Below are 14,312 nucleotides of genomic sequence, written 5' to 3'. Positions count from 1 at the left end.
TTGAAATATTTCAAGATGCCTATGCGCATGCTCCAACGAAGGTTATGATAGGTTATTTTATATAACATAGCATATTAATTAGTAATTTGTTTCTAAAAAGTTTAAAATAAATAATAATAAAACAATAAATAAATAAACAATATTAATAATAATAAACCTTTAATGGTGCACTCACACCTTGGTGGAGCAACTAGAGTAAGGGAGAGAAAACATACAATTTGAATTGTCTGACTCTCTTACTCTTATGTATTGCCATTACAACTTGCAGAAAGGCAGGCAGCAACCAAAGGTGTGAGTGCGCCATAATATAAGTATAGGGTTCTAGAGCCCTATTGTAGAGACAGTTTTCTCTTACAGGTTTTGAAATGAAATCACCTGTTGTCTAATGGAATATTTTTTCATGTAGTCGAAAATTCCACGTTGACGGATTGACGACTGCTCTGTCGGTCTTCCACGTTGTAAGTGTGGAGAAAAGAACTTGTTTGTTGGGTATTAGAACGGGATGCCGAACACTGTTATGTGCAAGCTGTCATACTGTTAAAGTCTTTACTCAAATCAACGTTTATTTTATATTAAAAAAACCTAACATAAAGTTAGTGTAAAACATTTTACAAAATGAGGAACATTTTTTTCTTTATTTTACTCGCCTTTCCGGCCGTTATTTTCACTGTAAATAAAGGTAAAATATCAAATTAAAAACTTTTACAATACTCACCATTTAATCCTCTGAAACAGCATGTTCACTTCAGAATAATATCTTACTTAAAAATTGTATAAAAATCAATTTTTTTCTGTAAAATTCAAGTTCAGGGTTTTACTAACAATTAATAACACTTTTTTTAAATTTATTTTTTTACACATTTCATATTTGTTCTGCTTCTTCTGATCCAGACTCTTCTGTTGCATACTTTCAATTCTCCTTATGATGCTTATTAATATTTATCTCGTTTCCTTTTGAGATCGCTATATTTAATGATATTCTTTATTTCAAATTCTTAAATTTAAATAAGAGAAAAGGAATAAGATAATTTATAATTTAATTTTCATTAATATTTGAAATTGGAATATGTGTAGCAGGGGCCTTACCAAACATTTGTGTTGAGTTGTTTCGTAGACTCAAACACGTTGAAGGATCACGTTTAAAATTTAAGAACTGTTCGTGTTAAGACGACACAAACATTAATTTCATGTTTCCCATCGTGCCACGACACAACTTTCTGAATGTGTCCCTATTGCCCCACATGTATTTCTACTATGGCCTCTTTTATACATATTTCCATTCAATATGTCATTTTTATTTACAGATTTTATCATCATTATTTCCTTTTCATGCTCTTCTTCGTCCATTAAAATAATATTTTTTCTTAATTAAATTAATTTCATGTCAGACTTCGAGGCATTCTATTTCAAACCATTCCACCTACAAAAGACGATCGCAACAAGTCGCAAAAAGTGTCATTTTTTTCAACTGAATTTTATTCTATAAAACTTAAAAATTTAAATGAACATTCTATTTATTTTTTTCAAAATTTTTCTTAATTTCGTAGAAAAATTCCTGTTTGAAATATAAAACTCGAAATATCTTAAAACACTCCCTCTTCAATTTTATTAAAACTTATATGAAAAAAAGCTTACCATTTCTAATTTCTAGACTTTTGTTTTATTCTGGACATTTTAGAGAAATTGCACATAAAAATGTAAATAAAATGTGTATTTTTGAAAAAAATTGACAGTTCACTTTTTTTCTAAGTGAGTAAAATTTTTCAAAAAACAAACTATTAATTTTTATTTTTATGTGTACTGCATAATAAATCAAAATGAACTGGAAACTAGAAGAAGTAGTAAGCTTTCTTTCACATAAAATTCAATAAAATTGAACGCGGAGTGTTTTTAGATATTAAGAGTTTTACATTTCAAACAGGAATTTCTCTAATAAATTAAAAAAAAAAATTGATAAATAAAAAGATAAATGGAAAGTTTATTTAATTTTCTTTTGGATTAGTGTATGAAATATTACTAATAATTTGATTTTTTATACTATAAAAAGGCAGATTTTGATAAAACTTGATGTGCAGCTAGATAATGTTAGAGTAGAACGGGGTAAAAAAGACACATTTTTACATTTGACGCTATAAAATCTGAATTTAAAATTTTTTTCTTAAATTTCCAATTGACATTGAAAGTTTAGTTATTAAGCTTGAATATTCTTGACGGAAATATTTTTTATCCCATGAAAGGACTAAGTTATAAGAGTTTTACGAAAGCACTGCGAGTGGCTTTTTTGTACCTCCTGGTGGGGGGAAAAAGACACCTCGCGATTTTAGCATAATATGTTATTAATTTTGGTATTTTTATAGTTTTTTTAAAGTCTCCCTTAAATTTCATCACAGATGACATATTTTGTTGCAACCGTTTTTTCGTTATTTATTTTTTTAGCGCACTTTGAACTATTTTTTCATCGTGTTTAATTAATTTTATTAAGTAAACATGCGAAAATTTTGTAAAATTAGAAGGTTAGTTTAAGTAGAAAACAAATGAATTTCACATTGGGGTCAAACCATTTTATTTCAACTAAAGTGGTCGCCGACTAATTTTAAAAAATTGTAATATTCTACAGGAATGATACTGATGTTACTAAAATCACAAAATAAAAAGATTTTTTAAAAATAATTTTATATCTTTTGTAAAATATGAATTTTAAATATTAGAAATGCTGACAATATTAGCATTGACAATAATAATAAACCAACTTCAACTTTATAAAAAATACATTCATTAACCCTTAAAAATGTACTATTTTAAAAAAATTTATAATTTTTAAACTAGGCCCGGGACCAAAGTGAAAATCATAGTGTGTGTTTAATTAGTGATAATTTAATTAATTATGAAAATCCCATATTTTTCCGATTTTCTCCAGAGAAGTTAAACACACTTGAAAATCGTGAAAATGGGCAAAGTAGCAATTTTATTTTACACATATTTTTTATTTTTTGAGAAAATGGAAGAAAACTTTTATCCAAAACTGAAAGTTCATCACAAATTCTTGGTATTCCGTAAGTTTTTACCTAATTTTATAATCCCATTTCCTCATTATTTGTTAATAAAAATCTCAAAAATAGGTTAATTTAATGATGAACTTTGGAATAATATTTTATTTATTATTTTATATTTTTAAATGCTTATATCAATTTATAATAATAAATTTAGACATTCTAAACAAATGCCAATAATTTTTATTATATTTTTGTACTAAAATGTATTTCTTTTGAATTATTTTCTACTGGCAGAAAATTGACAGTTTTCAGCATTTCTAATACAGTCGAACCTGGATAAGTGGAACCTCAAGGGACCAAAGTTCTTGTTCCACTTATAGAGGTATTCCACTTATCCAGGTCATTTAAGGTCAAATTACTTGTGCAGGGACTGCAAAGAAAGTTCCACTTAAAGTGATTTTAGTAACATCAGTATCATTCCTGTAAAAAATTACAATTTTTTAAAATTAGTCTGCGACCACTTTAGTTGAAATAAAATGGTTTGACCCTATAGTAATATTCAATGGATTTTTGTCCCTGGCTTTTTCACCACCAAGACCAGTTTTTCTTAAAGCTATAATCAATTTTAAATTTAGTTCAATTTCCAAAAATTAACATTGTATACGTTTTGAGTATAGTTTTCTCCTTATGTACAAACATTTACTTTTATTATCCGTTCACTTAAACAGGTTGTAATATGTTCGAAAAGTTCATCGAAATTTTATACGCAGAGCAACTCAAAAATTAAAATTACAATAAAAACTATATTACTATAGGTACAACATCCAAACTAGAATCAAAAGTTGCGTATTACCTAATAGTATTTATAATCTAAATGGCTGATAAATCGGTTTAACAGTTTTTAAATAAAAGTCAAATGGCTTTTTTGGACCTTGGCTTTTTCACCTCGTTCTACTCTAATATAAAGGTGTGTAGTTAAACTTTTTAGACATCAAGGTACCTATGAAAAAAGTTATAAACATTTTTGATTCTTAACATTTAACATTGAGTCTTATGATTAGATTTTGCCATCAAATTAATGATTAAAAAATTAAGGTTTAATTTTCCAAAACAAATGAGAAATTAAAAAATGATATCCATTTTGATATCAATTTACAAAGAATATGGGTGTTCCGACTCTACTTTTTTATCCGTAAAGGTTGTTTTTTACTTTTACTTGAAAAAAGAAAATTATTTTCAATGGAAATTGCGTAGGGATTAATGGTTTCTATTATGTCACAATATGTAACCAGGTTTCAGAAAATAATTATTCAAATGCTATAAATTCTGAGTCTGTTGGCATGTCCTGATGTGAAAATGAAAGTTAATAGACTAAATAAATATTGATTTTAAGCGTTTAAATGATTATGAATTATGCTATAGAGCAAATTTTATAAACAAATGATTAATTTAGACGTTTCACCTACTTAGCGGGTACCAAAATCTGGCCCACTTTCAATACATGGTCATTCGGTCTCCTTATATTACTTCATGCTAGGTACCTTTAATTTTTTCGGAGATATACTTATAATATCTATTTTCATTATAGTTTTAATTGCATTCTTATGTAACAGACACAAAAATTACCACTTTTATTATTATATATTAAAACATGAGTGTTAACTTGCATGGCAAAAATATTTAGTAAAATTTATGTTTCAAACTTTTGACTCTCTATTACTTAGACTTTCGAACCATTGGCTCAGTTTATTTTCGGCCTTTAGGAGAAAATAAGGCGTCTCTCTCATAATCTTGTCTTTCAATTTGACATGGAAACAAGTTAAACTTTTCAGATGTTTTTGAACAGAAAAAAATTCTCCATTTTTTCATATTTAATCCCAAAAATGAAATACATTTTAGGTGTTGGTGTAGCTTTTGCCGAAGAAGAAGATGCTGGCGATGATATTGTCGACATAGAAGGAGAGGACAGTGGAGTTTTGACAGAAGAAGAACCAGAGGAGGATACAGTGACAGCATCAAAGGATGTGGACACGACAATATTATTCATTGAACCTGCTCACAATCCACTCAATACTCTCGGTGCGGAAAATATTCTTTATACATTCAAAGTTCATTAATAAAATAAAAGAAGTTAATTAATATATTTAATATAATAAATAATTTTTCAGAATTACCAGGAGGCGTTCCAGTGGAATTCTTGATCGGTTTTACAAATAAAGGTGAGACCGATTTTATTGTGGAAACCGTCGATACATCATTCCGCTATCCCATGGATTTCAATTTTTATATACAAAATTTCTCGACTGTTGCGTATAATAAGATCGTTAAACCTAATCATGAGGCAACTCTTGCTTACTCGTTCGTACCATCAGAAACATTTGCCGGACGGCCTTTTGGACTGAATATCAACTTGAACTACAGAGATGCTGTAAGAATTGCTATCAATTTTATTTTATTAAAAATATATCAAGTGTATCTAGTTGAAAAAAATTGGATGTTCCCTTTCGTCAATGTCAAATGTACCCTAAAACTATTTTATTTCATTTAGGAATATCAAATTTTTCGATTCGTTTAAAATAAGAAAAAAATAAATGAACTGAAAATTAAATTAAAGCCACTTAGTAACTTAAAAAAAATTAGTCAGTGTTGTTCCTGTAATTTTGGAGTCTCAATTATTTTCAAATTAAGAATACCGATTTTGTATTCTTTATAAAAAAAAATAAATAAATAATTCATTTTCTGAAATTTTAGGGTGGTAACACGTTTAGCGAAGCTGTCTACAATGAGACGGTACAGATTATAGAATTGGATGAAGGTCTGGATGGAGAGACGGTGTTTCTTTATGTCTTTTTAGCTGCTTGTGTAGTTCTAATTCTTGTTGGAGGTCAGCAGCTTCTTTCATCTTTCGGTAGAAAGTCACGATCTTCTTCTTCGCGTAAAGCACCAGTTGAAATGGGTACTTCTAACCCAAATAATATTGACTACAGTTGGGTGCCAGAAGAAACATTGAGAATGTGTAAGTTAATCTCTTCTCTTCAATTTAAATAAAATTAGTTCTCTAGCATTCACATTTATTTATAATTATACATATATGTATAAGAAGAGTATGACAATAATAATATATGATTATTAATTAATGTGCGACTCCAAGTGGGAATTTCGTTTTTTCGGATTAAGTAAACCATTGCAATGAAACTAAGGAATTTTAATCTACACATAAACAGAAATATTTCCACCAAATTCAGTAGTTTTTAAGATTAAATCGTTATATCTCTTTTCCATCTTAACCAAAACACTTAATTCTTTATTTTCATAAACAAAAATTATATTAAATAATAATTTAATCACTTGTGAATGACCAAACGAAATTGAATGAGGCAAATACTAAACTTCTGTTTACGCTTAAAAGTGAACAAAAATATTAAAATATTGTACAAAGATTGTTGTTAGAATTTTTTTCGGAATCTTAAAGAAACCACAGCGAAGATTTGTTTAGTGTTTGCCTCATTTAATTTCGTTTGGTGGTTCAAAAGTTACTCAATTATTATTTAATATAATTTTTGTCTATAAAAATTTTGAATAAACATAATACATATACTGAATTTTTTAGAAAAAGAATGAAGTGTTTTGGTTAAGATGGATACTGATATTAAATATATTTTATACACAACGCGACTACGTCAAGTTTGACAGGTACGGTCCGGCACAAGGTACGCACAGTGGTCCGAAATAGCGAAGAGTGGTAAAATGTAAATCTTCACGCAAGTTTTTGATGAAAATAAGTTAGAAATAGATCATTTGATGCACAATGCCACCATGATTGAGTAAAAGTGCGATCTCAACAAAAGGTACAATTGTCTAACTCATGCACTTTTATAGGCAATAATAATATTCTTAACACTTTCCATCAAAACAATCTAAAAATTGCTACTATGGTAATTGACCTTCATTATTAGATGTACATTCCAGTAAAAAAATTACCAAAATATTACCTTTAGTTTCAATATTGAAAAACGTTTACCAAATTTTCTTGGAATTATTAGATTAATTCTGTGGAAGAAAGGCATAACAGCATAACTGCATTTGTCATGATTTCGAGATAAATTAATTTTAATATTCTCTCACTTCTGTCAATTCAGAAAATCAACAGATTTGTTCGGTCTTTTGCATTTAGTAGTTATTATTTAATATATTTTCAAAATTCTTTTATAGCATTTAATAAAACACACGATTTAATATAAATTTTGATAATTTTTCATCGGAATCATGAGTTTTATTGCACTTATGCGGTTATGCAAGTTCAAATTGTATATGAGTCCAACTTCAGACACTTTTAATGTCACAATTTATTTTGGTTTGATTTGTCATAATAAAAAGATTTTTCACACAAAGACAAATTAAACTATTAATTCGTTAGAAAAAATTGTAAGAGTTTATTTAGTTATAAAATTTATTTTTTTATAAAATGTTTTTAATTTATTGAAACGAGAAAAAAAATTTACTTTACTGTTCAACTTGAAGAATTTTTCAATTTATTTTTTGATATTCTTTCCAAAATTTAAAAAAAATACCCTTAAAAATAAGTACATAATTAAATGCACAATTTATGCAATAAAAAATTTGTTCCAGTTTTATTAAAATAAATATATTTAATTTAAAGTACGAAAAATGTATTTTACTAAAAACATTTTGTTACAAAATTCTTATTGTTTTTATTCATAAAGGTTATTTTCATTCTTAATTATGTCAATTGTTTTTTAAACTGAATGCAGTTATGTTATTATGCTGGTTTCCTTTTGTCAAAAACGCAATTATGCGATTATGTTTTCCGTTATTTCCTACATTAATAACCATTTTAATGATTTTTCAGCTATTGAACTTTGAAGAGCAATATTAAATATATACAAATCTGATGTTATCTCAAATTTGATAAAAATGTCAGTTATGCTGTTATGCCTTTCTTCCACAGAATTAAAGTTTTCATAAAATAACAGAATATCTCCATTTGACAAGAATGTTACTTTTAAATTTAAAAAAGTCCACTTAATATATGAGCATTTCTTTTGATATTTACTTTTTCTTGACTCTTTAAAGTAAATTTTAATAATATTTTATATAAATTTGATAAAAAATGTTGTCTAACAATAAATATTCATGACTAAAACATCACTTACCTGAAAAGTAAGTAATAATAAGTACTTATAAATCTTTCTTTTTTAAATTGAAATGTATCATCTTTGCACTAGAGTAATTTTACGTCAGAAATATCACTATGCCGATATGAATATCAATATGCCGATTTTCGCGAAACTTCGTAGGATTATAGTATTGTTGAAGATACGCCATTTTGAATTTTAATATTAATTTTATAACATTTTGAATATCTCGGAATATTGTTTATGGATTTTTATGAAATTTACACATTTTTCATGTAAATTGCATTTAAAATGCAAATAAAGTTAATAAAAAAAATTAATTTTTAAATCAAAAAATTAAAAATTTTCTTTAAACAATTTTTTGTTTATTTACCTTTTACTGAGAAAAATGTTATAAACATAGTTGGATTTCTTATGAATTCACCTTTAATTTTATAAAAAAAATTGATGGAGACTCAACTGGGTCCGGAGATATTGAAGTTTTTGTAAAAAAAGGCCTAGTTGCAGCAGCAATGCACGACTACGGAAACGTACTACGCGACTTGTGCAGTATGCTACTATTGCGCGGCGACGCTTTTTTTACAAAAACTTCAATATCTCCGGAACCAGTTGAGTCTCCATCAATTTTTTTTTTATGAAATTAAAGGTGAATTACTATGGAATCCAAAAATGTTATTAACATTTTTTTCAGAGAAGAATAAATAAACAAAAAATTGTTTTTTATTTTTTTTATTTAAAAATGAATTTTTTTTATTAACTTTATTTACATTTTAAAGTATATACTTTTACCTGAAAAATGTGTAAATTTCATAAAAATCCATAAACAATGTTCCGAGATATTCAAAATTTTATAAAATTAATATTAAAATTCAAAATGGCGTATCTTCAAAAATATTGAATTTTTTTTAAATTTGGGGGAAAGAAGTCTCTTATATAGAACTATAATTCCACAAAGTTTTGCGAAAATCGGCATACCCTTTGCAAATCGTGATATTTCTGACGTGAAATGCCTCACTAGTAGTTTTTTTAAGGTTAAGTTGAAAATTTTTTAAACTTATTCATCTTTATTCTATTATTCTAAGAATAATATACTTTTTGCTGAGATCGCAATTTTACTCATTCATGGTGGAATTCTGCGTCAAATTACCTATTGCTGACTTATTTTCATCGAAAACTCGAGTGAAGATTAACTTTGATATAGAAAAATTGTAATAAGTTATTCATTTTTGAATATTTTTTTTCTATTTAAAACGATCCGTTTGTAATTAAAGTCTATTATAATAAGGAAATTTAAAGGTTTTGGTCATTTTTTCTAATAAAAAAATTAAAAATCATAAAGGTTAAGCTCAAATATTTTTTAAATTGAAAATTCTCTGGTAATAATTTTTTTTCTTAAATTGAACAGTGATAAATCGATTTCCAAGGATTTTAATATTTTGAATATGTGTTTATCTCAATTTTTTTGAAAAATGGATTTATCAACTTTTGAAAAATTGCTCCTCATATATATGTGGCATTCCACCTCAAGTGATCCGGGTCCAAATTTGAAATGTTTGGGATCAGGTTAAAAGTTTGCACAAACAGTAGTCCTATTAGATACAATTAAAAATACCAAATATTATTAATTTATTTAAACAAATGTAAAAACTGGAAGGGGTCAAAGTTCAAATTTTTTGTCTTACATGGAATATTTGAAAAATTTGTAGTTTCTTTAAAACAAAACGAAAAGATGTTTTCTATTTTGGGTTTTTCTGCTGTTTTTCAGCACTTTCTAATGGTGTAAACAAATTGGGCTGTATATTATTTATAACAATTGAAATAAATTATGTTATGCTTTATTAATTATCTGGTGGTAATATTGGATAAATTTGAATTGATTTAGATCATGTGCAGCAACGGAATAAGAAAATAAACGTCCTTTTTTAAAAAAGTGTATCAATTTGTTAACTTTGATTAAAAAAAAATTATAAACAATTAAAATCCCCAAAATCGGCCTTAAGGGATGTCTTAAGAATTTATTCCCCTTTAATTTAAAACAAAGAACACTCAAATCGGTTAAAAATTGTAAGCTGTAGACATTTTTTAATAATAAATTGTAAAAAAAATTCCACTGTGGGCCCGTGCACTGCAGAAGTAAATGCTTAATTTGATCAGTTAAAAGTTCTCGTCCCACGTTTTGACCTATAAATTTTTTTAGGAAAAAACCTCACCTTTATGAAAAAAATTTAAAAGAAAAAATAAAAAAATGTCCATTTGATAAAAAAATAAAATTTTATTTTTTAATTGAATTTTTCAAGGTTAAAAAATTTTTTTTTAAAATTTGTTTACACCATTAAAAGCGCTGAAAAACGTCAGAAAAACCCAAAATAGAAAACATGTTTTCGTTTTGTTTTAAAGAAACTACAAATTTTTCAAATATTCCATGTAAATTTGGACCCGGATCACTTGACGTGGAATGCCACATATATTGAACTTAATTTAAATTTTTGATAGAAAAGGTTCACGTGGAACAGCCCAAATGTATGTATGCAGAATTAAATTTTACAGATTTAGAAAGCTATAAAGCATCAGAAAAGCTTTAGCCATTGTTTTTTAATTAAAGTTTCGATGTGTCTCCTGAATTCCATAACTGAAATCTGAAAAAATGTATAAGGAGCTCCAAGTAAGCACCTAATTTAGCAGACGTCTATTTATCAAAATATTACAAATATTTCTTATTATTTTTGTAGATCAGACAATGAGTTGAATATATCATATTTGGAGAATTTTGTTCCATAAATTATGAAATAATACAACTTTGAAGCTTAAAAAACATTGGCTGCGGCTAAATTGACGGAGAATTTTGCAAGCCTGTCAAATCTGTAAGATTTAACTCTTCATTTTATATTTAATAAAATATGAGCATTTTAATGAAAAATAACGAAAGCTTCAGTAGTCGGACACTTTTTTCCCTTTTTTCTATAGTCGGACATCTGTCAGATATTTTGGATTTATAAAGTAAAAAAGATAATTTTTTAATTGCTTCCTGCTGGAAAATTGAATTAAAGCTTATTAGAAGTTAATAATATAATATTTAAATCCTATAGGTTTTAATATTTATTATTAATTATTAACAAAACTTTGTGCTACTCATTGCGCTACTCGAAAATGGTTGCATCTATAGTCGGACACCATGATTTTTAAATTATCAACCCGTTAGCCCTATCGCTTTTTTTAGTGTCTCACTTGCACTCCAAGAGTTCCCTATAGGTTGAGTAGTGTTGCGTGAGACTTTTTCCCTATAGCGCGAGTGCTGACGGGTTAAATAAAATATTTCTTGTTTAAGTAATTATTTTGTAAAATAACACTATTTTCATAAAATATAAATTTTTTTAATAAATTATATCTGTTAATAGTTTTTACTAACATAAAAGTTTATTAAAAATGTAATGTTTACTATATTAAATTATTTTACAGTTGAGAAATCCCAAAAGAGCCCAAAACAAAGTCCAAGGCAAAGGAAGGTGAAAAGATCTGCGGGTTCAGATGATTGAAAGTAACAATTAACATGTGATTTATTTAAATAATTTGCTATAAAATTGGTTGAGTAGCTTCACCACTTTCAACTCTACAAGACAATTTTTATGATATTGTATATGCTAGAATAATTTTTCATTATTGAATCATCTGCTCAACGTCAATTATTTGTTATCACTAGTATCGAAATATCAATTTTCTCTCAAGTTATTTATCATCTACAAATTTTATTTTTAATGCAGATAAACTACAATCTTTACTCTTCGATAATTTCTAGTGAACAAACAGAATTTTTGTTTTAGAAATGTTTATTTAGAAATCCATGTTGTTATGCCGTGTTACTTTTAAAAAATGAGTGAATGAACTTTTTATCAATATAAATGGTTATCGGTGAAGTAAAATAATTTTTTCTATTTCATTGGGAATGAACATGTGTTTTTTTAACTAAGCCCTTCCTTAGAAATGTAATTGAATGTAAATTGCAACTTCAAACAGACTGCGAGATTTATGTTGAATATTACCTAGGATTGTAAATAAAATTTTCATAGAAATCCTTGGAATTTTTATACATTATTTCCACCCATCAAAATTGAAAAAAGTTTTTTACATTAAGACATAATTTATTTATTATTATTTATAATCTATACATAAGTTTTAATAAACATGTCCTTGAAAAATTATTAATGGACATGACGAAGATGTTTTTCAGTGATTTATAATTTATCAATTATAAAAAATTTTATCACAATGAATTTCAGAATTTTTACTGAACCTATTTTCAGTAATTAAGATAAATTAAAAATTTAACATTTAAAAAATGTATTGTAGACTAATATTAATAAACACCTCAATAAATGAATAATGGCATTGATGAATGTACATACTATCGCATTTTACTGGTAATTGCAATACAAATGAACCTATCGCTAATAATTTTTATCATGCTGTAATACTTTTAATTATTACTTTTTTTTAATTAAAAATTTTTTTTGAAAATATAAAATTCATTTAAGTATAAATCGATTGAAGCATTTTGGTTTAAAACTAGAGATGCTCGACGAGAATCTGCTCTTTCATTAAAAAAAGAAATGGAAATATTACATTCAATTTATTTCATTGCATTTGTCACGAGATTCACGGAAAAAAAGAATAGAGTTAGAAGTCTTTGCTTTAGCAAAGAGTGAATTACTAATTCAATTATTGATCAATTATAAAACAAACATTTTTAAAATAAAATGTACATTGAGAAATTAAATTAAAAAAATAAAAATGTACAAATCGCTTCTAACTATATAAGTCAAGAGTAATGCAATTTTAATTTCTGTATGCAAATTGTGGACGACGAGCTTGTTTCTTGCCCATACTCGACAGATCAATGGTTTTCCCACTGGGTAGCACTAATTTGTTCTCTTGATAGTCTACAAATGTATTTAAAATGTCTTCTTGTTGTTCCTCTTCGTCACATTTAATTCCAGTCTCATACGTGTATTCACGCCTAATACCGTCTGGATCAACATATCCATATTTTCCTCGAGTAATGCAGTCAATACCAATAACTTCCTCCTTGTATGATCCATCATCATTTTCAAATCCCCAGACGATAGAACCATCATCAGTTTCTTCGCGATATCGTCTGATCACCTGGAATAAGAAAAAAATTGTATATATATAATAGGGTGGCCGTTAAAAACGACGTTTTGGAATCTTGTCCATTTCCGGGTCTCATTTTGTCACAAATTGAAAAAAATTAGATACGTATTTTTTTATTTTTTTAAAAATTAATATTTAGTGGTGCCTGTAGCCTATTGAAATTTTGCATGTATTTTGCATGAAAAAAAAAACTTTTTTTCATAGATTTCTTGTAAAATCGTTGAAAATTAATATTTTTTGACTGGACTACTCTGTTTCTCTTCATAAATGTTCAAAGAATAATATACAATTTTTGAAATATAAAATTTGTTAAGTTAACTTTTTTTTACAAGACCCAAAAGTTGACCAAAAAAACCAAAATAGGTTATAATTGGCAAAAAATATTAATTCTAAAAAAAACGAGAAATTTAAACTGCTAATCATGGTTTCTATTGTTTTTCAGGTCGCTGATTACAAAACTGAAGTTATATTTCAAAAATTCAAAATGGCGGATACAATATGGCGGCCATGAAAATTTTAAAATTAATCAATTTCTAGGAAACTTCGTATCAAGGGGTTTTGGAGGTCTCGGATTACAAATCTGATGTCAGATTTCAAAAATTCAAGGTGCCGGATCCAATATGGCGGGCATAATGTTTAAAAAATTAATAATTTTTTATGAAACTTAATTATGGAATATCTTATCCCATTAGCCAACAAAATTTTAGTGAAAGTTCTTTCTAAATTTAAGTTAATTAGAAATAACTATTTTGATAACAAAAAGTCGATCTCTGATTCAAATAGTAATATTTCTAATAAATCGATTAGTTAAAATGAACTAATAATATAGCATACTTTTATGTACCCTTTTTCCTAAGTGTAACAGCACATGTAATTTTCTAATTTTTACTATGTAGAAAGTGTAATAAAGGAGGATGGAGTCAAAATATCCCAGTAAAAAAAAACTAATTCAAATGAATTGAAACGAATTAACATTTTTGGTAGGCTCCAATTCGTA

General features: G+C 26.8%; 2 protein-coding genes across 3 annotated transcripts in view; one reads left to right on the top strand and one right to left on the bottom strand.

The window, feature by feature from the left end:
- Positions 1-422: 422 nt before the first annotated feature.
- Positions 423-12,216, top strand: LOC122505992 (translocon-associated protein subunit alpha). The gene is made up of 5 exons (XM_043617926.1): positions 423-679; positions 4,893-5,072; positions 5,162-5,421; positions 5,745-6,009; positions 11,606-12,216. The coding sequence occupies exons 1-5, from the start codon at positions 616-618 to the stop codon at positions 11,680-11,682; spliced, it is 846 nt and encodes a 281-aa protein (XP_043473861.1). The 5' UTR covers positions 423-615; the 3' UTR covers positions 11,683-12,216.
- The window catches only part of LOC122505990, a 71,624-nt gene continuing 69,230 nt past the window's right edge, over positions 11,919-14,312 (bottom strand). For both annotated transcript variants that reach the window (XM_043617922.1, XM_043617921.1), the window contains exon 4: positions 11,919-13,306. In XM_043617922.1, the coding sequence (XP_043473857.1) occupies positions 12,980-13,306 (327 nt within the window). In that variant the 3' untranslated portion in view covers positions 11,919-12,979. The remainder of the gene's footprint in view (positions 13,307-14,312) is intronic.

The sequence above is a fragment of the Leptopilina heterotoma genome, unplaced genomic scaffold, assembly GCF_015476425.1.
Source record: "Leptopilina heterotoma isolate Lh14 unplaced genomic scaffold, ASM1547642v1 Lhet_384, whole genome shotgun sequence".
Taxonomy (NCBI): Eukaryota; Metazoa; Arthropoda; class Insecta; order Hymenoptera; family Figitidae; genus Leptopilina; species Leptopilina heterotoma.
Note: the sequence above shows the minus strand (reverse complement) of the source record. Positions and strands in the feature narration are given on the sequence as shown.

Excerpts from the sequence above, each read along its gene's own strand:
- LOC122505992 (XM_043617926.1), top strand. The coding sequence starts at position 616 with ATGAGGAACATTTTTTTCTTTATTTTACTCGCCTTTCCGGCCGTTATT. Across the intron at positions 680-4,892 it reads TATTTTCACTGTAAATAAAG|GTGTTGGTGTAGCTTTTGCC; the intron begins GTAAAATATCAA and ends AATACATTTTAG. Across the intron at positions 5,073-5,161 it reads CAATCCACTCAATACTCTCG|AATTACCAGGAGGCGTTCCA; the intron begins GTGCGGAAAATA and ends ATAATTTTTCAG.